The sequence below is a fragment of the Pelobates fuscus genome, chromosome 2, assembly GCF_036172605.1.
Source record: "Pelobates fuscus isolate aPelFus1 chromosome 2, aPelFus1.pri, whole genome shotgun sequence".
In the NCBI taxonomy this organism is placed as follows: Eukaryota; Metazoa; Chordata; class Amphibia; order Anura; family Pelobatidae; genus Pelobates; species Pelobates fuscus.
Genome location: NC_086318.1, coordinates 434,977,067 through 435,004,180, shown reverse-complemented (window position 1 = coordinate 435,004,180; position 27,114 = coordinate 434,977,067). Strand labels below are relative to the sequence as shown.

General features: G+C 40.2%; 1 protein-coding gene across 1 annotated transcript in view; it reads left to right on the top strand.

Annotated features, from left to right (window-relative positions):
* The window catches only part of BABAM2 (BRISC and BRCA1 A complex member 2), a 259,581-nt gene that overhangs the window by 8,318 nt on the left and 224,149 nt on the right, over positions 1–27,114 (top strand). The window contains exons 4-6 of the mRNA XM_063444100.1: positions 11,890–11,984; positions 14,631–14,825; positions 20,241–20,315. Of these exons, the coding sequence (XP_063300170.1) occupies positions 11,890–11,984; positions 14,631–14,825; positions 20,241–20,315 (365 nt within the window). The remainder of the gene's footprint in view (positions 1–11,889; positions 11,985–14,630; positions 14,826–20,240; positions 20,316–27,114) is intronic.

Genomic DNA, 27,114 nt, shown 5'->3' with positions numbered 1-27,114 from the left:
CATGACAGTGCCGCTTTAAGGTCGTGACGTCATGGCATAATATTTTATTTAGAGGGACTGCAGTTCGTCCCGTGAACCAGCAGAGGGAGCTGTTTGCGGGACCGAAGGTAAGCAATATCTATTCGGTTGTGCGGCCTGAGGCCGAGGTAATGTGGCCACGCTGTGCGTTCTGCCCGTGTGGCCCGAGGAGGGGAACGGCGCCGGCGCCAGGCACAGGTAAGTTCATGGCATAAAGTGATGTTATCCCTGGTTATCTGTAGGCCCTCCCCCCTTTCCATTTTTTATTATAGCACACTCTTCTGTATCTTAGACACAAAATATTTGATCTTTTGATATTTTTTTTTATATGTTTAGTACTGTATTTACATGCTTTAAGATCTGAATTATAGTAAGCTTCTTATAGGTTGTGTGCCTATATAGTGCCATAGTAAGAATACCGTATGCCTGTACACAGAGTGGTACTCTAAGCTACCTGACAGCCAGCTATGGCCGTTTACTGTCCAAGAGTTTGAGAATAATATCACCAAACACTTCATATGTCCTGATCCAGATGTTCTGATCATGTCTGGATTGTATATACCATCAAGAATTGGGCAAGATCTAATTCCTCATAAAATAAGGAAGTAGAACGCAAAAGGATTTTATTCAAAGTCCTTTGGATGGTCTGATTCCTTGATCCCGTATCTTGGAGGAAATCTGCGCAGGTGTTCTGGATGGGATTATTTTATAGGAATGTTTTTTGCCCTTTGTTTCTGTTTTGTATTTTTATTTATCTGTATACACTGTGTGCAGAATTATTAGGCAAATTAGTATTTTGACCACATCATCCTCTTTATGCATGGTGTCTTACTCCAAGCTGTATAGGCTCGAAAGCCTACTACCAATTAAGCATATTAGGTGATGTGCATCTCTGTAATGAGAAGGGGTGTGGTCTAATGACATCAACACCCTATATCAGGTGTGCATAATTATTAGGCAACTTCCTTTCCTTTGGCAAAATGGGTCAAAAGAAGGACTTGACAGGCTCAGAAAAGTCAAAAATAGTGAGATATCTTGCAGAGGGATGCAGCACTCTTAAAATTGCAAAGCTTCTGAAGCGTGATCATCGAACAATCAAGCGTTTCATTCAAAATAGTCAACAGGGTCGCAAGAAGCGTGTGGAGAAACCAAGGCGCAAAATAACTGCCCATGAACTGAGAAAAGTCAAGCGTGTAGCTGCCAAGATGCCACTTGCCACCAGTTTGGCCATATTTCAGAGCTGCAACATCACTGGAGTGCCCGAAAGCACAAGGTGTGCAATACTCAGAGACATGGCCAAGGTAAGAAAGGCTGAAAGACGACCACCACTGAACAAGACACACAAGCTGAAACGTCAAGACTGGGCCAAGAAATATCTCAAGACTGATTTTTCTAAGGTTTTATGGACTGATTAAATGAGAGTGAGTCTTGATGGGCCAGATGGATGGATTGGTAAAGGGCAGAGAGCTCCAGTCCGACTCAGACGCCAGCAAGGTGGAGGTGGAGTACTGGTTTGGGCTGGTATCATCAAAGATGAGCTTGTGGGGCCTTTTCGGGTTGAGGATGGAGTCAAGCTCCACTCCCAGTTTCTGGTAGACACCTTCTTCAAGCAGTGGTACAGGAAGAAGTCTGCATCCTTCAAGAAAAACATGATTTTCATGCAGGACAATGCTCCATCACACGCGTCCAAGTACTCCATAGCGTGGCTGGCAAGAAAGGGTATAAAAGAAGAAAATCTAATGACATGGCCTCCTTGTTCACCTGATCTGAACCCCATTGAGAACCTGTGGTCCATCATCAAATGGGAGATTTACAAGGAGGGAAAACAGTACACCTCTCTGAACAGTGTCTGGGAGGCTGTGGTTGCTGATGCACGCAATGTTGATGGTGAACAGATCAAAACACTGACAGAATCCATGGATGGCAGGCTTTTGAGTGTCCTTGCAAAGAAAGGTGGCTATATTGGTCACTGATTTGTTTTTGTTATGTTTTTGAATGTCAGAAATGTATATTTGTGAATGTTGAGATGTTATATTGGTTTCACTGGTAAAAATAAATAATTGAAATGGGTATATATTTGTTTTTTGTTAAGTTGCCTAATAATTATGCACAGTAATAGTCACCTGCACTCACAGATATCCCCCTAAAATAGCTATAACTAAAAACAAACTAAAAACTACTTCCAAAAATATTCAGCTTTGATATTAATGAGTTTTTTGGGTTCATTGAGAACATGGTTGTTGTTCAATAATAAAATGAATCCTCAAAAATACAACTTGCCTAATAATTCTGCACTCCCTGTATATCTTGGGTTTATTTATTTTCTTTTTTCCACAATAGAATTAAATACATTAAAAAAATCAAATATATATATTTTTTACCAGTGTATCGAACATGTTTCTATACTCTATTACTTGCATTTCTTTTGCTGTTTGGTTTTTAGTTTACTGTTGATATTGATTGTATTGTGGGATAGCAAACGTAAACTTCACACCAAATATTTACTTATATAAAGTTGCAGATCTTTTGATTGATTTTTTTTCTTACAGCAATTTAATAATAGTATTAAAATATTAATGTGGGTTTGCCCATCTTTCCCTAGTGTTACTACATCCTGGGCTAGATCTTATTCTGAGCACATTTCATAAGGCTCAGACGCAAGAAAGGCTGAAGCACTAATTACTGAGAGACCGGTGTATTTTCCCAGAATGAAGTGTTTCTATGACAGCCGTGAAATAGACATGAACCTTGTATGGGTTGATAGTTTTTTTTTTGTGAGGGGTAATGAAAATCTATTTATTATTTTTCTTATATAGGGTTAAAAAATGTAGTAATCCTTCTGCCATGACTGTTGCCCCTAGTATTATGACCTTGTCGTGATACCAGACATTATGGTTTTATTGCTCTGTGCCGAAGTACGCCAAACCCTTTCATTGCCAGATTCATACAGTGTTCCAGAACACGACTTCTTTATTTTTACCCCCGTTAAGGGATGGTAGCAGCAGATTTCATATCTTGCTGGGACTTGTTGAGCTCCTATCTATGGTTGCTGTGTTGATGCTGGAGTCCAACTACGATTCTTAATGAAGATAGTCCTGGATCTATGGACATTTTAAATATATCATGTAGTGGAGAGCCAGAGGTTGGACATTTCTTGTCTGAACACACTACTTGTGTAACACCTTAAAGACTTCTCTAGGGCTGCACTGTTCCTATGGAACACCCTTCCCCTCTGACTCTCACCAAATCTCCACTCCTTCAAAAAGTCTTTGAAAACGTACTTCTTCAGGAAGCATATCAATTAAACTGTGAACAGCTTTACCTCCCCGCACCCAGATTCCTTTCCTGCAGCTGTCATCAAAACAAAACACTAAGCCCTCAATGAATACTATCCTAGCAACCTACTTTCCTACCCTACCCTTACCTTTTGTGGTAAGGGTATGGTAGGAAAGCTCATTGAGCAGGGCTCTCAATCCCTCTAACTTGTTTGGTACAAATACGTTTCTGCTAGTCCACGCATTGCACCTGCGCTATGGAACTTGTTGGCACTTTATAAATAATAATAATAGCACTTGTTGAAATTTTTAATTATGTCCCATTTACTGTACTTTCTGAGTAATTGGCAAGACAGTCCTCCAGCAATGTAATAGAATGTAGAATAGATGGAAGGCTTGGCATGGAACAGACAGACTAGATAATACTTAAATATCCTAAGCAATGAAACCGTAGTAGACAAAAAAAAAAACGTAGAAAGGCATTGCAGGTCAAGCACGATACTTGGTATCCATGTTGGACAACAATTAATTAAGGTAATGTGTGGTCAGGGCTTAACTTGGTTGGAGTCCGAAGTGCAGGGATGTATGCTCACCCTTGCAGATAAACACAACCCACAGTAAGAAGCTACCTGGGCTGTGTATCTGTGCACGGGGGCTAAAACAGGAACAATAACCGGGTACGAGGAAACAGACATGGGCAAATCCAGAAGAGTAGTCAGGCACGGTATCAAAGGTCAGAGCAGGCAGCAAAAGGGCAATAACAAAGATTCCACAAGCAGAGGTCGCAAGCCAATTGAGTCTAAGGCAAAAAAAAACAGGAAACAACAAACTGACTCAGCCCTCAGGGAGAGGCAGTGTTCTATACCTGGAATAATGATCACTCTGTCTCAGGTGGACTTAGATTGACAGGTAGGAGCCACTGGTGAAGTCCAGTCCCCTAGTGCTACAGGCAATGCCAGATGGCATTGTGAAGGCCATACACAGTACAAGACACATTATGATATAGTAGACAGCTTGGTGAGGGTCATGCACAGTACACCTTAGGATCAGATGGATAGCATGGACAGTACACCTTAGGATCAGATGGATGGCATGAGAGTACACCTTAGGATCAGATGGATGGCATGGTGAGGGTCATTCACCATATAGTACAACCACTGAGTAGGATTGCAATGATTGGTGAGGGTCTAACCCAGTACAGCACAGGCTAGGATTAGAAAGAATGGTTGGTTACTGTCATACAGGCTGTGATCACGAGGAAAGTTTGGAGAGGGTCACTGTGACTTATATACAGTTTAGAGAAACACCAAGATGCTGCAACTTTGCAGGACACACTGACAGGAGAAAGCCAGGGAATATTGGACAGACTAATACAAACTAAGGGTTTGCAGACTGTGGACTGGACACCGCAGAGGATATGTTCCTATCAGGGTCCGTGGGTTACATGCAGTGAGCATTCAGATCAACCGAAAGCGCTGATTAATGTTCTTGATCTGCCACGGTTCTGGTCCCACATAATGCAGATAACCAGCCTTACCTATTAGTATTGGAGACCTTTTTACTATTAAAAAATGTCTTATCTTCCCTGCCATTCTGCATGAGATAATGCCCTGAATATATTTTTATTTTGATAATAAGCCAACTATAGAAACATACCAGGATATCTAGCGCATGCTATATTGTAGTGAGGTGTCATTACTCACACTGACCTCGGAACAATATGATTGGTCGGTTTCTGACTTGAATTGCTAGTTCTCAAGTTTCCTCTGGCGTAACTGGCTAAAATACTCCTCTTTGCAGCATTTTATACTGAAAAATTACAGAATATTGTAATATGTGTAATAGAAAAAGGCCTGCTTAATAAGTAGTTTAAAATATTTGTTTGATTCAGATATATTTTTTTTAAGTCTCATGTCCTCTTCTTCAACACAGGAAGTTCTGGTTAAATATAGCGGTACTAAGAACTTCAGAAACAAATTCTAGTCAAACAGAGAAAATGGCAGAGGAAACGGCCCTATATTTGGAGATGAGTTGCTAAGCCAAGTTTAGTTTGAAGAAGAAGGTTCCTGTGTGTTTTTTCTTGCATTAATCGTCAAAGACAACTGTCAGAGGGGAGCCCTTACTATTTATTTTCTCATCAGCTGTAATTCATGTAGCCGCAGCCTTTGCTGTGGTGGATAGTGAGAGGAGAATGTATTTCTTTGGCAGACTGTATCTGTAGAGATCCCTTCTCTACGGGATGTTCTTTGCTGTTTTAGGATACCTTGATGGGCAATAAACCCTCTTTATTTTTTTCTATTTTTTTATTTTTTTATTTCCGCAAATCGTTCCATGGTTTCTTTCATTGTCCAATATTTTTCATTTCAAAGCAGTGTTTCCATGTAAAACTATACTAAATCAATTGCCCCCCAGTCCTTTCCTGGTATCATGTGCCCGCTGAATAAGCAATTCATGGAAATTGAACAAGCTGGAATTGGGAAAATGTGCACAAACCGTCATGGTGCCACCTCAGAAGGTAAGGATAATATTTAACCACCATCAGGTCCAGTATTAGACAAATCCATTTGACAGTTAAGAATGAAGACCAGGATTAGCTTTGCAAACAGCTCTCTTCCTGTGGAACAACCTGCCTCCTCCATCAGACTCTCCCCTAGTCTTTAAGCCTATAAGAAGTCCCTTAAAGGACAATATAGTCACCCATATCTCAATGAAGTGATCTGCGTGCAGTGGTCCTTTTAGTTTTAATTCTGACAGCCACTAGAGGCACCTCCACTGCACTGACTGAGTACAACTCAGTCATATGACACAGAAGCTCATAGGAAACTGGTTCATGGATTGCAGGATAAAACTTACCAGGAAAGGTTAAAGAAACATGTATATATATATTTATATTTAAAAGAAAGAGAACTACCACAACAAGAGGACGTAGTCTTAAATTAGAGAGGCAAAGCTTTAAAAATAATATCAGGAAGTATTACTGTACTGAGAGGGTAGTGGATACATGGAATAGCCCTCCAGCTGAAGTGGTAGAGGTTAACACAGTGAAGGAGTTTAAAGGATCACTATAGTGTCAGGAAAACAAACTCGTTTTCCTGACCCTGTATATTCCTCAGGGGACCCTCACCCTCAGGGTCCCCCTCCCGTGTTGCTGAAGGGGTTAAAACCCCTTCAGCAGCTTACCTCAATCCAGCGCCGGGCTCCCTCGGTGCTGGTGACCTCTCCTCCCCCGCCGACGTCATCTCCCGAGTGGAGCCGCGCGCACATTCAAACTGTCTATAGGAAAGCATTTCTCAGGAAGACAGCCACTAGAGGTTGGATTAACCCTGCTATGTAAACATAGCAGTTTCTATGAAACTATGTTTACATCTGAAGGGCTAAAACCTGAGGGACATTGCACCCAGACCCCTTCATTGAGCTTCTGGGTGACTATATAGTGTCCCTTTTAAGCATGCGTGGGATATGCATAAGGCTATCCTAACTATAAGATAAGGCCAGGGACTAATGAAAGTATTTAGAAAATTGGGCAGACTAGATGGGCCGAATGGTTCTTATCTGCTGTCACATTCTATGTGTCTATGAAAGCATTGCATTTAATGTTTTCCTGTGAAACGTTGGGATGCACGTATGGGCATCAGTTTCCAATGCTCCTCTATGAGGAGGCATCAGATTGAGCATCGGCTTGAGAGCTGGATTATAATGTGGAAGAGCAGATGGTGCTTGACTAAAGGTAAGTAAAAACCTTTTATTTTTATATTGTTACTGGAAACGGGTGAGAGGGGGTGACACCTAAAACAAACCTGCTATTACTGACCGTCAAAAGAGGCACTTACGCAGCACTGACAGTGTAAAACGTGGTCACGTGAAAGCCCCATAGGAAAGCATTGAATCAATGCTTTTCTATAGGGAAGCTTGAATGCATGCGCGCTGTGCTCACAGTGGATGCCATTGGATCCTCAATGCTCCTCTATGACGTCATGGGAGACGGAGAGATAATCCGCACCGAGGGAAAAAGATAAGTAAAACTTCAATTTCTATACTTTTATGGCAAACGGACACACACACACACACACACACACACCTTGAAACAACTAGGGAAAGGGGAACTAAAGTAGTAGGAACAGGTTTGTTTTACACAGTTTGTATCCTCCATGCTGCCCTTTCTGTGACTTTATACACCATCTCCTCTAGATTGTAATATCTTCAGTACCCTCTAATTCCTGTCACAATTTGTTAGATTTTGCCCCATTTGCTGTTAACCCACTCCCACTTTGTAATATTGTAAAGTGCTGCTTAATAACATATGTGCCAATAATAATCAGCTTTCATTGGTGACAAAAAAAAAAAACGACCCACTAGACTGATGCAAGGGTCGTCCATGCAATAATTCATACGCAGAAAATTTCAAGTCATATCAAAATGTAGCATAACCGCTAACTGTTTATTATTGGATAATAATGCCATTGAGGGCTTCTGGAAACCTCATGATAAGCTAAACACCAACTGCCCTTGGAAAACTAATCTCAGCCAGAACGGGTGCCTTTGGCCATTGGAAATATTGGACTTATGAAACTTTGTTCTAAGCAGGAAACAAGTTTTTGGGAGAGTGAATGACCCATTCGGTGTTTATCTAAGACTGGTATCAGCTCTCTGGCCATGAAGAATGTGACCTCTTTGAACTATGTTTCAGTTGACAAGGAAGTTATTTTTGCAACATGTTGATCTAATAGGTTCAAAACAGTTATCCAACAGGGCAAGAATAGGGGATTTTGAAGGTACATTTTGTTTCTTTTTGTTTTCCTTTCCAATGTATATTTCAGTTTTCTTCCTTTTTCCAGCAACGGTTCCTGTTTGAAGAAACATTACAGGCAGGCATTCAGAGGAACACTGAGTATTGCTAATGCTATATTGTCAAAGTCACAGTTTAGGGTTCAAAACTAGTTTCAGGTAACTTGTATCCAACACCTTGCTGCTCTGTCCACAAGCTAGGACAGCCTCCTTGGCTGAGGTCACCAACCTTTCCCATTGCCTTGGGAGGCTAGTGCGCATGCACAGCAAAAATGCTCTCTATGAGCATCTGATTGAAATAGCTGATTTTCTTTTGGCTATTTCTGCGAAAGCGCATCTCGTGGCGATCATTATGACAGCCACTACTGGCATTTAAACCCTGCAGTGTAAATATATAAAACTACAGGAACATGGCAGCCTGCACTGTGAATGTTTACATGGTGTGTTCAATAAAAACATGGCAACATGGCATGTTGTGACTTAGATGATGATCAGATCACATTTTATGACCAATTTGTGCAGAAATCCATATCATTCCAAAGGGTTCACATACTCTTTCTTGCAACTGTACATAACATATTTAAATATAAAAAAAAGAAAAGAAAAGGCCTTTTTTTTTTTTCTCAGTTTTGCATTTAAAGGAACAGTATAGCGTTCGGAATACAAAACCTGTATTCACTAAAGTGCTTTAGTTGCAGCTTATTTTTGCACTCCTCCCCCATTTTGAGTAGAAAGCTTTTTTTTTTTTTCCCCATTTCCTTTTTTTTTGTGTGGAATGCTTGGCAGATTGCTTTGTCTGCCAACAAGGTATCCATCCTTCCTTTATCACTCTTTATTCTTTTTGTCTATATTTATCTTTTCTCCATCCAGCACCGAGATTACCTTGGTGCTGCCGCCTGTGCCACCTCTCACTGTGCCATCAGAAAGGAGTATTAGAAACGGTTGCGCATGCACATATGAAAGCATTGCATTTAATGTCATGTGACATTCAATGTCATGTGACTTGGTTTTACATGGTCCGTGCAGAGGAAGTGCCTCTAGTGGCTGTCATACTGACATACTCTATAGGTGTGTTTAACCCTGCAGTGGAAACCAGTGTACATTTTGTCGACTTTAACTAAAACAATTCAGATGACTAAAATACGTCTAAAACTAAAATGCCTTTTCAGTCAAAAGACTATGACTAAAACTATAATAAAAATGTGCCGCCAAAATTAACACTGATGTGAATATTGCACTTTCTACAAAACAGCAATATTTTTCATTTTCACCACTGCGCCCATGGGTGACTTTTGTGTTCCTTATATAATAATTTCTACACAGCAAGTACATCTAAAGAAAACTAACTCAGAAGAGATTCATGAATTCGTCCTGATGGTTTGCCCAGTATGTCTAGGGTTTAACCCCTTAAGGACCAAACTTCTGGAATAAAATGGAATCATCACATGTCATGTGTCCTTAAGGGGTTAAATGTAAACAAATACTGCAAGGAGTGGATTACAGTTTTAAAACTGTAGCATAATTTGGCATGCTGAGTTTACTACTTCTATAGTAATCACAGATTCCCAAACCGCCAAACAAAAGTAAACATTTGTAGAATCATCCCCAGGAAGGATGTGTCCATTTGCTGTAATTCCCCTGGTGGTGTTGGTTTTTGCACTGCAGCCTCTCACTATTATTATGCTGATTAAAAACATCTGGAGCTGTATTGGCATATCAGTTGGCATGGTAGTGAGGCAGCAGGCTGGAATTGGGATAGTTCTAGATCTGAGTTGGCCATGTTATCAGATTACACTGATTATGTAGGGAGATCATGCCAAACTAATCTTATTGATTTTTTTGATTGGGTAACTAAAATTATAGATCAGGGTGGTGCAGTAGACATTGCTTACCTAGATTTCAGTAAGGCTTTTGACACTGTTGCACATAGAAGGCTTATCAATAAACTGCAATCTTTGGATTTTGGATTCCAATATTGTTGAATGGGTGAGGCAGTGACTGAGTGACAGGCAACAGAGGGTTGTAGTCAATGGAGTATATTCAATGCTTGGGCTTGTCACCAGTGGGGTACCTCAGGGATCTGTACTTGGACCCATTCTCTTTAATATTTTTATTAGTGATATTTCAGAAGGTCTTGATGGTAAGGTGTGTCTTTTTGCTGATGATACTGAGATATGTAACAGGGTTGATGTTCCAGGAGGGATAAGCCAAATGGCTAATGATTTAGGTAAACTAGAAAAATGGTCAGAGTTGTGGCAACTGACATTTAATGTGGATAAGTACAAGATAATGCATCTTGGACGTAAAAACCCAAGGGCAGAGTACAGAATATTTGATAGAGTCCTAACCTATAGGAGTCAATTCAAGGTACTAACTCACACCTATAAAGCACTGAACAACTCTAGCCCCTCTTATATCTCCTCACAGATCCATAGGTATGTCCCTTCTCGGTCTCTCCGCTCTGCCGTGACCACCTCCTGTCCGTTGTCCGCACCCGTACGGCCAACTCGTGCTTGCAGGACTTCTCACGGGCGGCTCCCTTCCTATGGGATAGCCTGCCTACCGCCATCAGACTCTCCCCTAGTCTTGCATCTTTTAAGAAGTGTCTTAAAACCCATCTCTTTGTTTCTATGTCTATGTTTCTATGTCTATGTTTCTATGTTTCTATGTTTCTATGTCTATGTTTCTATGTCTATGTTTCTATGTCTATGTTTCTATGTCTATGTTTCTATGTAGGATGTAGAGGTTGTTTGCAAATAGCTGCAGGGTCTGAAGAGACTTTGTTGTCATTGGAGTTGATTACTTGGGTATACATATACCCTGCAACTGCTCCTTCCTGGTATTTAGGGCAAAAGGTTGCAGCGATATGATATGACATGAGCTTGAGACTCCAGCAGCCTCCTTCTGTCAGATACATATAGTGACTGTGAAATGTGACCTGGACCATCCATGCAGAGATCTGTGAGTTTTCTGTGCAAAAATGACCCCTTTCATTGGTACTTATCCCCGGCCAAAAGTTGACAGGTCAGCGGCCTGCGACTGCGTCCTCACTAGAAGGTGGGCTAATATGCTGTACAGGAGAAATGAGCTGCTATTCTTTGCTGGGATCCAATAGACTTTACCTTTATTTATACACCGCTTTCGTTAGGGGTACTGTCTGCCCATCGGGTGGTGTCCTCAGATAAAATAGTATCAGAACACAGTAAAGTGGACTAAGTATTTCTAGGTATTCCTAAACAGACTATATGGTTGTCCTCGTAATACTATTGAATTTCTTTCTTGCCTTTTTTGACATTGCCCCTTATCTTAATCCTAAATAAATACGCCACCCGTCGGCTGCACAAAAAAACGAAAGAATTAGCAAACTGGGGTGAGGGGGCGGTAAAAAACTAAGAGGGATATATGGTAAGACTGGGGTTTGGCAATAAAGACCTTCTAATAAACTGTTAATAGGGCTCTGCTTCATAGCATGTGGCAATAATTAACTAACAGTGCCCCACGTCACAAAGTTTGAGAAGCTATTGTCTAGTGTGATTTAGCAGGCATATGATTAAATTAACAAGTCAAATTATAACCCTGGCTTGTGAACCTACAATCTTTGTTTGAAGGTATTTAAATTGTTTCCTTTTATATAGAAATCTCATATGAACTGTCTGAATGCAAGCTGGATAGTAAAAGCTTTGCTTGACCCTTTGGCACTCAAAGGGTTAACATTTCTGGAATAATTAGTGATAGTTTTTAAAACCTTTGCTTATGCTAACTTACGGTATATATCATTTTGTAAACCTATTTCCCTGTACTTTTCTTGCAGGGGACATAATATTTAATGCACATTACCCTGAGCTACCCCCGGATTTTATCTTTGGAGAAGATGTGGAGTTTTTACCTGATCCGTCAGCTCTTCCTGTGAGTACAGCGATGGCGCTGGGAGTAATGAAATATATTAAGATCAATTTGCTTCTTTGTGTGTCTGTGTGAATGCACACATAGAAAAAATAGCGGAGTTGGATAATTTTTAACCTTTGGTTATTTTCACCCCAAAATCTAAATTCCTGCTGCAGTGAATATAAATATCTTCTCCCCCTTCTCTTTTTTTGCATACATACAACTTACATAGACATATAACATAGGATTATCTCCTAGGACGCAATCAGTTATTTTGCATGTTTAACTTTATGCATCAGAAACAATAACTATATCCGATGTTTAAGGCCGTATAGATTCACAATGGTGAAGGATGCACACTATCTGGAACTGTACCAAACATATTATTCGTCAGGTCTTGGCCAAAGTTATTGTAATATTTTGTTGGGGATTAGTAACTTTTTTCCCTGGAAAAATGGCGGATAATTTCACAACAAGACAAACTCAATAACTCTGCATCCTGTCCAGTATGTGGACCAGCCAGGCTTGTGTCCTTTTAACTCCAGCATCATTTTGGCACAAAGGGGTTAAGTGTATGAGTCAGCGGCTGATGACATCAGCTGTTTATTTCCAGTCTTTGTGAGTCACGGATTGTGTAATGTGGAACCTGTGTTGCTGATCACACTTATTTAGAATAGGAGCAGCGTGCATGAGCCCTGCAAATAGCGAGATTATCCTCCAGCATCCTTGGATGTCAGTGTGACGTGCGAGGAACTGGCAGCAGGAAGTATCACTCCTTTTGTCATCACAATTTGGGGCCAACGAGTCCAGTATTACAGGGAACGATCAGCCGTGCAGAATGTTCCTCTTTGATACGATTGCCTCTCAGATCTTTATAAAGAACAATTCCTGGAATCACTTTATAGAGCTCCCATTGTATACTGTGTGGCTAGCAAACATTTCATCTCAGATGCCTTTTATCACTCTGCTGTATTTGTATTACACTTTTTAAAGCTTGTGTTCCTAATACATTTACTTGTTCCTTTATCTTATTTTCTAAATATATTTACTTTTTGGAGTGGGGGGTAAATTCTTCTCCTGGTATCCTGTTAAACATGCATCATGTAGATAGTTATTTCAAATATGCAAAAACAATAAATTAAAATGATAAGAAAGATGTGTCCATTTGTAGTTTCTACATTTGCTGTAATTCCCCAGGTTCTGCAGGTTTATGCTCTCATCAAACTGAGAAGTGAATGATGTCCACTTATATACATTCTGTGTATTCGACAGCAGTGCTGAGCTTATCTCACAAGTGGTGATTTATGGGCACAGCAAGGGTTCCTGGGAGTCGTCATTCAATTATCAGCATTGTACCCAAGTTGGGATGTCATTTATAGCAGTATTTGTGAAGGGTCAGAAATAGTGGATTTGTGGAGAAAAAATATTTATATGTTTATTTTAAAAAAATTAGTTTTTTTTTAATTTTCTGTACAAATTAATAAATCAATAAATTTAAAAAAGCGCATGGTGTCTCATCTTGGGTGGACTTGGGAACCAAAGAGTCTCTGAAATAAAAAAGTCAGTGTTTTTTTTTAATGTTACTGTTATTAGGTCTTTAACCCTTTGTGTGGCTAAATTAGGGATAAGGACCTGCGGCCCATCTTCTTGGGTATTGATTAAGCACGTCTCCTATGATTCTCCAACTACATGACAGTATCCTGCAGAGGTCGCATTTTGTGGTGCCCCTGCCTAATACATCTAGTTAGCCTTCATTGACACTGTGGAAGGGATTTATCAAATTGGTGCAAAGTACAAAATAGAAAAAGTGCGATCATCAGTAATTCAATTAATGACTCCTCACCTTTTACCTAACTGCACCACTTTTCAGAACATGATTTTTTGGGTAAATAGCCCCCAATGTTTCTATCACTTGCTGCAAAGAGCTTTGTGCAGTGACAGGTCAATATCATCAGCTTTGCAGCAATAGCGAACTTCACTTCCCATGAGCCTTGGCAAGCCAAATGGCTGGCTAAGCTTCATGAGATATAGAGTCCACCACATCTGTAGTTTAGGTAACACCACCTCAGGATCCTTACCTCCTCATCTGGCGGCCAGGTGCAAAGCAGTAAATAAATAATTCATAATCCACAAGTTGACACCCTATTTATACCAGCTTTTAATATAAATAAACACATTTACTATATAAGTGAGAATAATATCTATATATGACGTAGATCTCTATATACACCTTTAGCCCATTGTGGATCTGGATAAGGAGACCATTTTACTTTATAAAAGATTGGCACATTACATTGTGGAAATACAGTAAGTGCAGGCAAACAAACAAACACACTAAACTAGATGTACGATAATGTTTCTTACCTTAGTTAGCTATTCCCATGTAGAATATGTTACAAATATTGCAGTTTAACGTCATTTCTGCCCCCTGTGCAACACTAAACAATATATGATGCAAATGAATGGAAATATATGGGGAACAGTCTAGATGTCAAGCAGTCACCATGGTAACCAAGATAACGTACTTTCTGATTGCTCCAAAGTCTTCTAATTCACAAGGTGGAGGCCTTGTTTAGTGTGTGCCATTTCACAGTTTGTCCTAACATGCGCCATGAAATATACCCACAGTCTAGATTTTGCTTAAAGGATGCTCTCTGTGTCTTTCAGAGCTTGTCAGAGTGGAACCCAGCCGATCCCGAATGCTTGTTGCTGACAGTAAAGGAACTGGTCCAGCAGTATCACCAATATCAGTGCAGCCGGCTCAGTGAGAGCTCGCGTCTCATGTTCGAGTACCAGACTCTGCTTGAGGAGCCTCAGTACGGTGGGAACATGGAGATCTATGCCGGGAAAAAGAACAACTGGGTAAGTATATATGGCCATAAAATTATTAAAGTGACACTCTAGGCAACAAAACAACTTTAGCTTAAAGGGACACTATAGCATCAGCTCATTGAAGGTGTCTGTGTGCCCTGTCCCCTTAAACCTGCATTTGTAATTATTGCAGTTATTGAGAAACTGCAATAATTGCCTTGCAGGGTTAACTCCACCTCTACCAGACAACCACTAGAGGCACTTCCTGGTGGTTAGAAGACTTTTGGTCGTTGCCTGATGCAGGATGTCCTCACACTCTGCTTGAGGATATCCTGAGTCAGCTAAAACCCCATAGGAAAGCATTGAAGCAATAATGAAAAGATGCACATTAGTTCCTGCCTGCGGCTGGCATAGGCAGAGGAGGAGTGGAAGGTACTATACAACTTTGTATTCCTAGCACTATAGTTTCCCATTAATGATCACTCTTGGTGCATAGATCATGCTTCTGCAGTCTCACTGCTCAATACTCTTTAATACTTATTTAATAGTTAAAGGGACACTATAGTTACCAGAGCAACAACAGCTAATTGTATTTGTTCTGGTGAGCAGAATCATTCCCTTCAGGCTTTTTGCAGTAAACACGGTCTTTTCAGAGAAAATGCAGTGTTTACATCACAGCCTAGGGATACCTCTACTGGCTGCTAGAGGTGCTTCCTGGGGCACTGCTGCACAATGTGACTGACATTCAGTGTCTCCACCCTCTGCAGAGATGCTTTGATTCAATGGGTTTCTATGAGGAGATGCTGATTGGCCAGGGCTGTGTTTGGCTTGTGCTGGCTCTGCCCCTGATCTGCCTCCTTGACATGCTCAGCCAATCCAATGCTTTCCTATGTGAAAGCATTGTGATTGGCTGAGAGAATCGCTTCTGATGTTGTCAGCCAAGCAGGCAGATTAGGAGAAGAGCCAGCAGCAGCAGCAGACTGGAATAAAAGTAAGACGTTACTATATTTACGGGGACAAAGGGGGGCCAGGGTTTGTGTTCCTGACCCTGTAGTTCTTCTTTAAAACACGTTATTTCTGTAGCTGCAGCCACACCTCCCCTGGATATCAGCTACACATCACCCTACACACTTTCTGGAAACAAAGGTGTAACCCTTTCCAGGAGAGTGTGTTTAATTTAAAGGTTCATTGTCTGCTGTGTGAGAGATAAAGAGAGAATTAATTCAAACTTCACCAGATAAAACAACAAATCTTTAAAACCTGCAGAATGTTCTGTTCTAATCACTATGTGAGTATTTTATTGATACAATTTGTAAAAGATCCAGTAGTTTATTGAATAATGTCATTTTGTTTTACTAGGATCTATTTTCAGATATGTTTTTATAAGTTCCAAATGTTCTTACTGTGTCCACAAAGCCGATTTTTCTATTGGTCACTGCCCAACAGGAACAAGGAAATGTGTGCTGGGCACAAAAAGGGGGATTTGCTGCACAACTTGCTGGAGAGAGAGAATCCCAGAGTCTCAGGAAAATAATTTTGAAAACAATATAAATACATCAAAATTGTAACTTTCTTATTGGAATACATTTTATAACCTAGACTTTAAAGGGACACTATAGTCACCTGAACAACTACAGCTTAATGTATTTGTTCAGGTCAGATCTATAGCTCCCTGCAGGCAATCTAATGTAAACACTGTATTTTCAGCGAAAATACAGTGTTTACATTGATTGATAGGAATACCTCCAGTGGCCGTCACTCAGACGGCCACCACCATGCAGGGCCCTAAAAAGGCCCTGTACACGTCAGACGTTTGAAAATATGTCTGACGTGTGCAGGAGAGAGAAGGCACTGTGTGCGCGCCTTCTCTCTCCAGCCTGTCAGCAGAGGAGGGGGGCGGGCAAAGACCGCGAGCTGAGCTGTCAGTCAGCTCAGCTCGCGGCCGCGCACACCGCGCGCATGCACGGTAGTGCGCTCAGGACTTCAGAGGGCAGCATGAATGCCGCCCTCTGAAGTATGTGCGCATGTGTGGCGAAGCTGCGCATGCGCACAAGGGAGCAATGACGCTTCCAAATGGAAGCGTCTGATTGCTCCCTGCTCGCTCCCGCCTATTTCGTCATTTTGACGAAATAGGGGGCGCGGCTTCACGAGGCTCCCGGCGCTGGAACCAGGTGAATAAAACTGCTTGGCTGGAGAGTCCCTTTAACTCTGATTTCAAACCAGTTGCCAGCATTCCTGTAGGGACTATCTATGCTTTTCACTAAAGTGAGAATTCAATGTGAATTTCAAATTTAAGGCCAGAGTAGATGAATTAGAGAATTTTCTCAGTTCGGCTATTTTGACCTTAAATTTAAAATTAACTTTGAATTCTCATTTCAGAGAACAACTCTGTTTACATGAAAGCCTTAGAATCTGAGTTAACAGAGCCACGTTTAAAGATACTGGCCTCGCTATCCCCCCTGATTGCAAAAAGTGCCAGTAGTTGTAGTGAAAGTGATCTTGTCATGGCTCCTCTTCTCCAATCTTGTACAAATTGCCTGCCATATGCACTCATACATGCGTTTTCACAAATACTTTGCAGAAGGGAATTATCCACATCTGCCACTAACCTGGCAATCTCTTTACTGTCTTGCTTTCTTTCGATCTGTTCTTGTGCCAGTAAATGTACGCACAATCTACCTCTGTGTGCATTTCTCCCATAGCTATTTGTAGATAGATATAACACGCGTGTCAAAGAAACCACACTCCACAGTGTATTTATGCCAAATTGAACATAAAGGATTATGGGAAACGTGTGTAGGGATATCTTCAGTCCAGGAAGGTCCCATAATGACAGCCAGCAGCAAGGGGATTGCCTAAAAGGAGACATCTTTACACAATCTCTGCACAGTTTTGATTAAAATATTTGACTTAAATAACACAAATTTTAGAAATTTGTTCCCCCAGAGGACGGTTCCACTTGCACCGAGTATAATTTCAATTTTAGAAAAAGTTAGATAAAATGCAGGGCTACAGATTTTAATTTTGTCACAAACACTTTGTTCTTTTAACTTTTTTTAAAATAAATGTTGTTAGCACATGCCGTGATCTTAATAAATGTTTTGTGTCACGGAGCCCACATCCCTGCTGTTTTGTGGTACACCTCAATGTGCCAATCTCAGAACGTATCTGCTGAAGTGTGCAGCTCAACTGCTATTAAATAAAGAATTACAACCAAAGCATTTTACATTAACCCTAGGACTTGGCAAATGTCCTTACATGCTAGAGGCTAAGGCCAAACTTAGGAACACATTAATAAGAATTAATTAAAAGTATTCGATCGCACACATGCCTAATTAATCGCACTAATGATCATGCCTAAACATTTGCTGTCACACCCCAGACTAGCACTCTTACACACATAATTTGCACGTTTCTAATTAGCCACACACAATCACATACATGTATAATAAGACACACACATACGCAATGCCTTATTAGCAAGACACGCACATATACAGTGGTCTAGGCGGGAGCAGGCTGTCTCTGCAAGCTGTGATGGCAGAGACAGCTTTAGATATCCCTCTGAGAATGCTGTACTATGCCATATCATTCAGGATGCTCCATAGGAATGTAAATCGTCCTGAAGCTTCCCTTGATACTTTGCTTGCAGAGGCAGTCAATGAGGATCATTCCGATGCAGGGGGTAAAATTCCCACCATCAGGTCCTATCATCTGACATTTACCTGGAAACTTACTGAGTGTGTTTTAAATGTTTTACCTTATTATAACGATAATTGATAATGCTCCCAGTGTAGTGCAGTCAGAGAAAGAGAGAGGTGTGCGTGGCAGGGGGTGACCTACTAAAATATTTATATCCTAATTATATCATACTTTCCTATGTTGGCAAGTCTGACCTGGGTAGAGGAGGAATGGGGACAGCCACAACCTGCAGAGGGAAAGTTTAAAAAGAAACAAGCAGACATTGATAGATGATATTTACACTGTGTCTGAAACTACAAACTTCCAAATTGCCATCATCTAAAATATATTTAACAATGTCTGCTGTTTTCTTTTGCCTCCCTCTGTTTCCCATCTCAGCTTACTGGCCTCTCTCCAGTGTCTGGTGGGCACAGCCCTTCTGGTCGAATGGTAGCAGGGCAGGTGGTTCAAGATCAATCACCAGTGACACCTGAATGCTTTGCTTTCAGGACATATTGAGTAAATGCAACATTTGCGATGTTTAGGTTCTATTTTATTTTTTACCTAAAAAAGAAAGGAATAGAAAAAGACTGCTTATAATGTGAATATACCCATATCATTTCAGTCTAATGACTGCTCTAACATTCCTTTTTTTTAGTTTTAATAAGGACACACTAAATGGACCAGAGGTCTCTTTCACATTAGTTTCACATTTTCACATTCTCTGTTTAAATAGTTGCCACTGTGCATGCATTGGTTGCCATGGAAATGGGTTGTAAGGATGACACGCAGAGATGGATCAATTCTGCTGACTGTAAAGCCTTCCATTTAAATCAAAGGGCATGGATTAGATCATACCTAACACTATCACAAACTGAGACTAGAATTAAAGAAGTATTTTCTAGATCTTGTGGATGCTGGATGCAGAGGGCATTGTGGAATGGGAAATATTAGGGGAAGGGTCTGGTCGTATGTGGTTTTAACCTTCCTACGATGCTTAGTAAACCTTATTAATTCGAATTTCAGAATTTGTCTTTACTTCCTAAAATCAATCCTTCACATCACAGAATATACATAACGTTAAAAATCACCACGGAAAATCCTCATTTTTTTCATGTTTACATCTGTTTTCCAGAATTCCTTTTAAATGGGAGCCATCACTTCTGGAAATGGAATAAAACCTGGAAATCACTTAAAATTCATGTTAACCTTCATTTTCTTTCATATGTATATTAAACATTGAGAAATGAATATGATAATCCAGTTCAATCTGTACAGAGCCAGGACACATATTGCATCAGAGAAGGAAACAGAAACCTACTATCTGTATGCTTTCTTGGTACTAACGGCCTGGTGCAAAGGAAAGAGCTTCTAACAATGACTGACAGGGGCCAAGATTGGGGTTCTCAATTCTGGGGTACACGAGAATACAGCCTCAGTAGTTGAAATGTATTTATTGAGGCTAGAATGCATGGCAGGAGAGGGAGAAATATCCAGGGGAAGACTTTTTTTCTACTGTTATTTACCATAGTTGATTTTAAAATGGTAATGTTACCATTGCAAAGGGTTACAGAATACTTGTCAAAATACAGCCCAGTAGTCACACTGAGTTTATTTGAGGTTACATTTACCTCTAAACTCATCATGTCTTTACCGTGTTGATGTCAAACATTTTGACTCATAATCCTGGGGTCTCTTGCAGGCAAAATGCGCGCAATAACTTAGATTGCAAAATAAACTAATATATATTACATTCTAGTAATCATGTTTCTCTTTGTTTTATAGACGGGGGAATTCTCAGCTCGCTTCCTTGTAAAACTGCCGGTGGATTTTAGCAACATCCCCATCTATCTACTAAAGGTAAATCTATAGATTATTAGCAGCAATATTCAGATGGGAAACAATTAAAAAAGCTGTGTGAATACAAACCAATCAGTGGTGGTTGGTAATTGTAGGAGAGAGTGTTTTGACTGATGAATAATATTTATATGCATATTTACTTTCAAATATTTATTTGTATAGCACAAGAGCAAGCTCTTCATCTCTCTCTCTCTCTCTCAGTAGCATAAACAGAGCAAGTCCTGATTTTACCTCTCTCTATATACCTATACACAAGTAATGAAAATAAGTATATGCTAATACATTTTCTTCAGGACAATTGTAGCAAAATACATTACACATAGCTATAGCTATAGAACCCGGAAGTTAACACCTTGTATCGTGGAGCTCTGTTGTTCTAGCAAGATAAGCAAAAAGTAAAGGTTGTAAAAGCTTCAACAACTGAATTAGAGGATACACATTGTAACACATTGTGAAGGGAACAGGTTTCTAATCGGAAACATAGTGAACCGTGTTTCTTTCTCTATCTAAAAGCTGGGGTCTACCACACCAGGCAAGACCCAAGGTGCAGACTGTGCAGAGAGGCCTCTGAGACAATCCAGCACATAGTAGCCGGGTGCAATATGTTAGCAGCATACACTGAGAGACACAACCAGGTTGCTGGGTTGTGCATTGAAATATCTGCACCGAATATGGGCTGGACCTGACTATGTCCAGATGGGAGATACCCCAAAGGGGAATTGAGAATGACAGGGCTAAGTTCATGTTGTACTTTCAGATCCAAACACACAAGCAAATAGGGGCCGGCCAACCAACCTGACATTGTGGTGGTAGACAATAAATGGAAGACTGCACTGGTGGTGGATGTGGCAATACCCAGTATAACATCAAGAAGATGGACAAATACCAAGGACTGACAGAGGAGCTAGAACGGATGTAGACAGTGAAGGCAGTTGTGATAGGAGAACACGGGGCTGTGGCTTCAACTGATTCCAAGTGGAACATCTAAGAACGCTGTCCAGAAGAGACTGTGCAGAGCCCTCAGACTCCCAGGTCTCTAGTAGAACACCCGGGAATGAGGATTCTATCTATTTGTGGATTAATATAACGCATAAACAGAGCTATCATGTTGTGTAAAAACGGTGTGACTTCCTCTTTACTACCTGGGCTAGAACTTAAATGAGGGAATGTGTGCCAGGGTTTGAGATCACAATCAGTGTACCTCTGCCCTGTTACATTGTGTTTATGGCTAATGTGTTTTGGTGCCTGGTGTTGTGACTGGCAGCTCAGTGACACGGATTAGAAGCTTTTAGGAGGTTGGTGTGTGAATGCATGTCATTCTTGGATGAATGCTAAGATTTGTTTTCATGTGTTTAGAGGGGAATCTGTGGGGAAAACAAAAGGAAATAGTCTGTGAAAAATGTTAGCTTTTAGTTGTGCTTGGGAAAAAAAAGTTAGCTATTAGTTGTGCTAAAAAAATGTAAAATTAAAGGAACACTATAGTCACCTAAATTAATTTAGCTAAATAAAGCAGTTTTAGTGTATAGATCATTCCCCTGCAATTTCACTGCTCAATTCACTGTCATTTAGGAGTTAAATCACTTTGTTTCTGTTTATGCAGCCCTAGCCACACCTCCCCTGGCTATGATTGACACAGCCTGCATGAAAAAAACCAAAACTGGTTTCACTTTCAAACAGATGTAATTTACCTTAAATAATTGTATCTCAATCTCTAAATTGAACTTTAATCACATACAGGAGGCTCTTGCAGGGTCTAGCAAGCTATTAACATAGCAGGGGATAAGACAATCTTAATTAAACAGAACTTGCAATAAAGAAAGCCTAAATAGGGCTCTCTTTACAGGAAGTGTTTATGGAAGGCTGTGCAAGTCACATGCAGGGAGGTGTGACTAGGGTTCATAAACAAAGGGATTTAACTCCTAAATGGCAGAGGATTGAGCAGTGAGGCTGCAGGGGCATGTTCTATACACCAAAACTGCTGCATTAAGCTAAAGTTGTTCAGGTGACTATAGTGTCCCTTTAATTTCCCTCTTTATTCTGTACGTTACATATGTGGTAAATAAATTAAGACTCAGTGTATGCACACAGCGCACGTATGGTACTGCAGGAGAGAATTCCGAGTGTGCATGCATGCATATTGAATATCCATTAGATGTCTGTGCACACATGTGCGTGCCTGGGGTATCATGGGAATTGAAGCCCCAATACTCCGTTTTTACTTTCACCCAGGTAAACCCTGTACTAGCGTTTGCTGGGGTGAAGGATCAAGTCACTGTCACTTTTCTGGAAGCGTTAATTCCTTTTAAGTGTTGGCATTGAAACTGTGATTGTTAAAACAGGAAGTCAGCTTATCTGGTAGAATGTATTGTACATGTAGTGTGCATCTCTAATACAGCTGCAATTTAATGTGATTGTTATAAACCACTGATAAACTCTGAAAAGTAGGTCTGCCATGGGAATGTTTCTCTTGTTAAAGTGTTGCTTAGTCCAAAAAAGGTTGGGCAATGCTGCCCCGTGGCCTGCCTCTCCCTCTGTGTAACCCTTCCATCCTTTATTCCATGTTGGGTTGTGTGGACGGTGCTGATCCACGTGTGTTTCTGGTTTAGGGCAGATAGCCGAGTTATGTGTCTTGTCTAGACAGAATTGTAAGGGCGAGCCAACTCGACCAGTTCCAGCCTCTGTCAGTTTCTTTTTCCAGGCAGCCTCTGGTTTGCTATATTTGCTCCTGGCTTTATTTAAAACACAGGGAAATGTTGCAGAGGGAGTGAGGGTGCCACGGTGTGACATCACAGCTAGTACTATAAAGACTATGATGGCAACTGCGCACATGCTGGAGTACTATGGTCCACTGAGCCAACCCGCAGCCCTGTAGTGGACCAGAGTATCTGGGTTGTGCGTTTGTGTGTGTGTGTGTGTGTGTGTGTATGTTTTATTCCAACTGCTGCGCAAAAAGCATTGAATCAAATCTGAGTTTCGAAATGTCTAAAGGAGGCAGTCTCCACATCTCCCTAATGCAGAACCAAATCCACCTCTTTGGATTAACTCAATTTTTAATTAATGCTATTGAAAATAGATTATCTTTTTATACTGCTGATACACATAATTTTTTTATTTTTTTTTTTAAAGTAAGTTTTAAGTAGTTTAACCCCTTAAGGACACATGACGTGTGTGACACGTCATGATTCCCTTTTATTCCAGAAGTTTGGTCCTTAAGGGGTTAAAAAAATAATTTAATGACTATTAACTGTTCTTTATGACTGAATGTTAAAGGGATATTATAGTCATCAAAATAACTTTAGCTTAATGAAGCAGTTGTAGTGTATATATCATGCCTCTGAAGTTTCACTGTTATGTACTGCCATTTAGCAGTTAAATCCCTTTTGTTTCTGTTTATGCAGCCCTAGCCACACCTCCCCTGCCTGTGACTGACACAGCCTGCATGAAAACAAAATGGTTTTACTTTCAATCAGATGTAATCTCCTGCTCTGTAAATTGAACTTTAATTACACACAGGAGACTCCTGCATGGTCTAGCAAGCTATTAACAGAGCAGGGGATAAGAAATTCTAAATTAAATAGAATTTGCAATAAAGGAAGTGTAAACATTAAATCACTCTTTCCAGGAAGTGTTTAGGAAGGCTGTGTAAGTCACGTGCAGGGAGGTTTGACTAGGGCTGTGTAAACAAAGTGATTTAACTCCTAAATGATAGTGAATTGAGTAGTGAGACTGCAGGAGCATGATTTACACACTAAAACTGCTTTATTACGGTGAAGTTGTTTTGGTGACTGTAGTGTCCGTATAAGTAAAATGTTACAGAGAAAACCAAATCCTTGGGTGTCCCTCTAGTGAACTGTGCAATGCTACTTAATCCTGTGAAGGCTGTGTAAAGCTTTGTTATTCGTATCAGTTTAAAACTCATTTCTCTGGAGAACTGAGTCAGCGTCTCATTAATACACCCTCTGGTTCTAAAACTGTTAATATTTATGCGAGGCTCTAAAAATAGACAACTGAAAAGAGGGACAATTTAATTCAGCGGCAATGACATCTTTACAGCGTACGTCAAAAGTCACTGGAAATTTGTTTTTATTACTAATTAATAGCTATCGTCTGTGCGTCTGTGGCAACCTCCTCTAATCAATTCTGTCAAAGAGCGGAGCTAATTCTGCTCACAAGATGACTTTTTTATAGGCTGCAATTTGTGTGTGAATCATACCCATTACCTACTGTACTGCAAACTGTGTGACACACGCAGCATTCTAAACCTGTCTGGAAATGCTACCAAGTGACATAATTACATTTCACCTCATTTAGGAAGCTTTGTATTGCTTCAGCTAGAATACAACACTGCTACTGTTTTGTGTTATTTTATTTCCATTCAATATTTCTATCTCCAATACCTCCCAAGAGTCCCTAGGTAGGTGGAACAGTCACTATTTTGATTTTCTTTCTGTCCCACTTTTCCAGGAGCTTAGAATTTAGGGTGTATCTGCGAGTATAACAGCTATTCACAGCATGTGTCTTTAAACAACAATAACAGGGTTATTAACTAAAGAGAGAATTGCAGGGAATTCAAAGTCAAGTTAAGGTGAATTTCATAGTCACCAGAACAACTGCAGCTCAATGTAGTTGTTCTGGTGATTATAGTGGGTCAATGCAGCCTTTTCAATGTAAACACTGCATTTTTAGATGTCCACTGGAGGTGCTTCCTGTGCTAGTGCTGCAAACTGTGCATGGAGACACTGAACTATCCCCATAGAGATGCTGATTGACCAAGTCGGCGTTTGGCCATGCCCGGCCTCAATGACCATTTAAGCCAATCCAATGCTTTTCCTATGGGAAAGCATTGGATTGGCTGAGATAATCAATTCTAATGATGTCAGCCAAGGAGGCGGGACGGGGACAGTACTGGCAGATTGGAAATAAGGTATGTTTTATTACCTTTTAAGGGGGGCAAGCCACCTAAATGGTGGATTTAACACTAGAGGGTTGGGAATACATATTTGTGTTCCTGACTTTATAATGTTCTTTTAAGGTCAAAATAGCTGAGCTGGAAAAATTCCCCCAGTCAGCTATATGTTCAGTTTGACTGTTTTGACTTTAATTTGAAATTAATTTTGAAATCCCTGCAGTTCCTCTTTAGAGAAATACCCTGTACATAAAAAAACATTGGTCTTGTTCTAAATTATATTTCCTGGTATATAAATAGTTATCAGTAGGACAGGTTGTAACTTATAATGTTGGTTAATATCTCTGCTCTAGGCTACCGTTTAACATTCAGATTGCATTGCCAAAAAATCCTGCATATTCATTTAACGAATACTGTAAGGTCAAGGACACAAACATTTGTTAGAAATAATATCTAGCCCCCTTTACCCTCTAAATATAGTAAAATCTTTATTTCAATCTGCTGTAGCTGGCTCTGTCCCTGATCTGCCTCGTTATCTGACATCATCAGAAGTGATGATCTTAGCCAATCACAATGCTTTTCCATATTCAAGGAGTCCGGCCGGGGGCGGAGCCAAACACTGCCCTGACCAATCAGCATCTCTTCATAGAAATGCATTGAATCAATGCATTTCTGTAAGGAACGTTCATTGTTTCCATGCATCGGTGGAGATACTGAATGTGCAGCACTGCCCCAGGAAGCACCTCTAGTAGCCATATGAGGAGTGTATTTGACCTTTTAAAAAAAAGTGTTATGTCACCTCTGTAGCATGTAATAAATAAAGTATGGAGAGACCAATAAGTAAAAGTTATAACCACCTGGGTGCTAATCCTCACTGGTATTCCCTCAAATACCAATATAAATAATAAACATCATCATAAGAAAGAGAATGCACACCAAAAGTCACAATAATGACTAGCCTGTTTTTTTAATGAACCAATATCAAATACAAACAAAATATATAACAAAAATACACAAATGAAGTGACAAAATAGGCTCAAAGCATAAATCAAAAATCAATACTCAATAATAATTACCAAGAGTTCTCACAAGCCTAATAGGGCAGAAACAGGAAAAAGTATAACCTCCCAACGTTTCGGCACCTCCTGGTTGCCTTTATCAAGGGTGTATTATATCTGAACTCCACAAATCCCTTTAAATAGCTATAAACCACCTGATGGCCATCAGTATGATGGGAAGAACCGAAACTGGAAGTGATGTCATCACCTCCGTCCTCGGTCACAACCCCCTCATATAACATATCCATGGATAGTGCATAACCCAAATAGACAATAAAATATATATTGCCAAAAATTCCCAACTTACTAGCAAGTAGTGCTCATAAAGAACAAAAGCTATCCGGCTAATCCGCCATAGCGCGCCCTAGCGCGCATGCGCAATAGAGATGTCCGTAACGCCATTACAGTTACTGGAAAAAACCTAACATGTACCGCGCATGCGCGATAATATATTCCAATCACAATAAGTGACATGCGCATGCGCAAACATCGCGGATATCGGCAATATACTACCTAAAACAATATCGTAAGGTGTACTGTACAATGCAGACACCTCACCACAGTTTCAAGAAAACAGCACCCATCATCGAGCATGAAACAAATTAAAGTGATAGAGTATAATTATAGTCCCCTTATCCAAATAAGAAATTTAGAAACATAGAAAAGGACAAGTGGTTACAAACATATAGGGTTACTCATTATACCCAAATACTAATACTATTGGTAATAACACACCTACACCAATATCTTAAAGGAACACACCATAAAAGTGAAAAAAATCATTATAAGTGCATTAAATGTTTATTAAATATCTCCAATGTAGAAGCTAACTGGA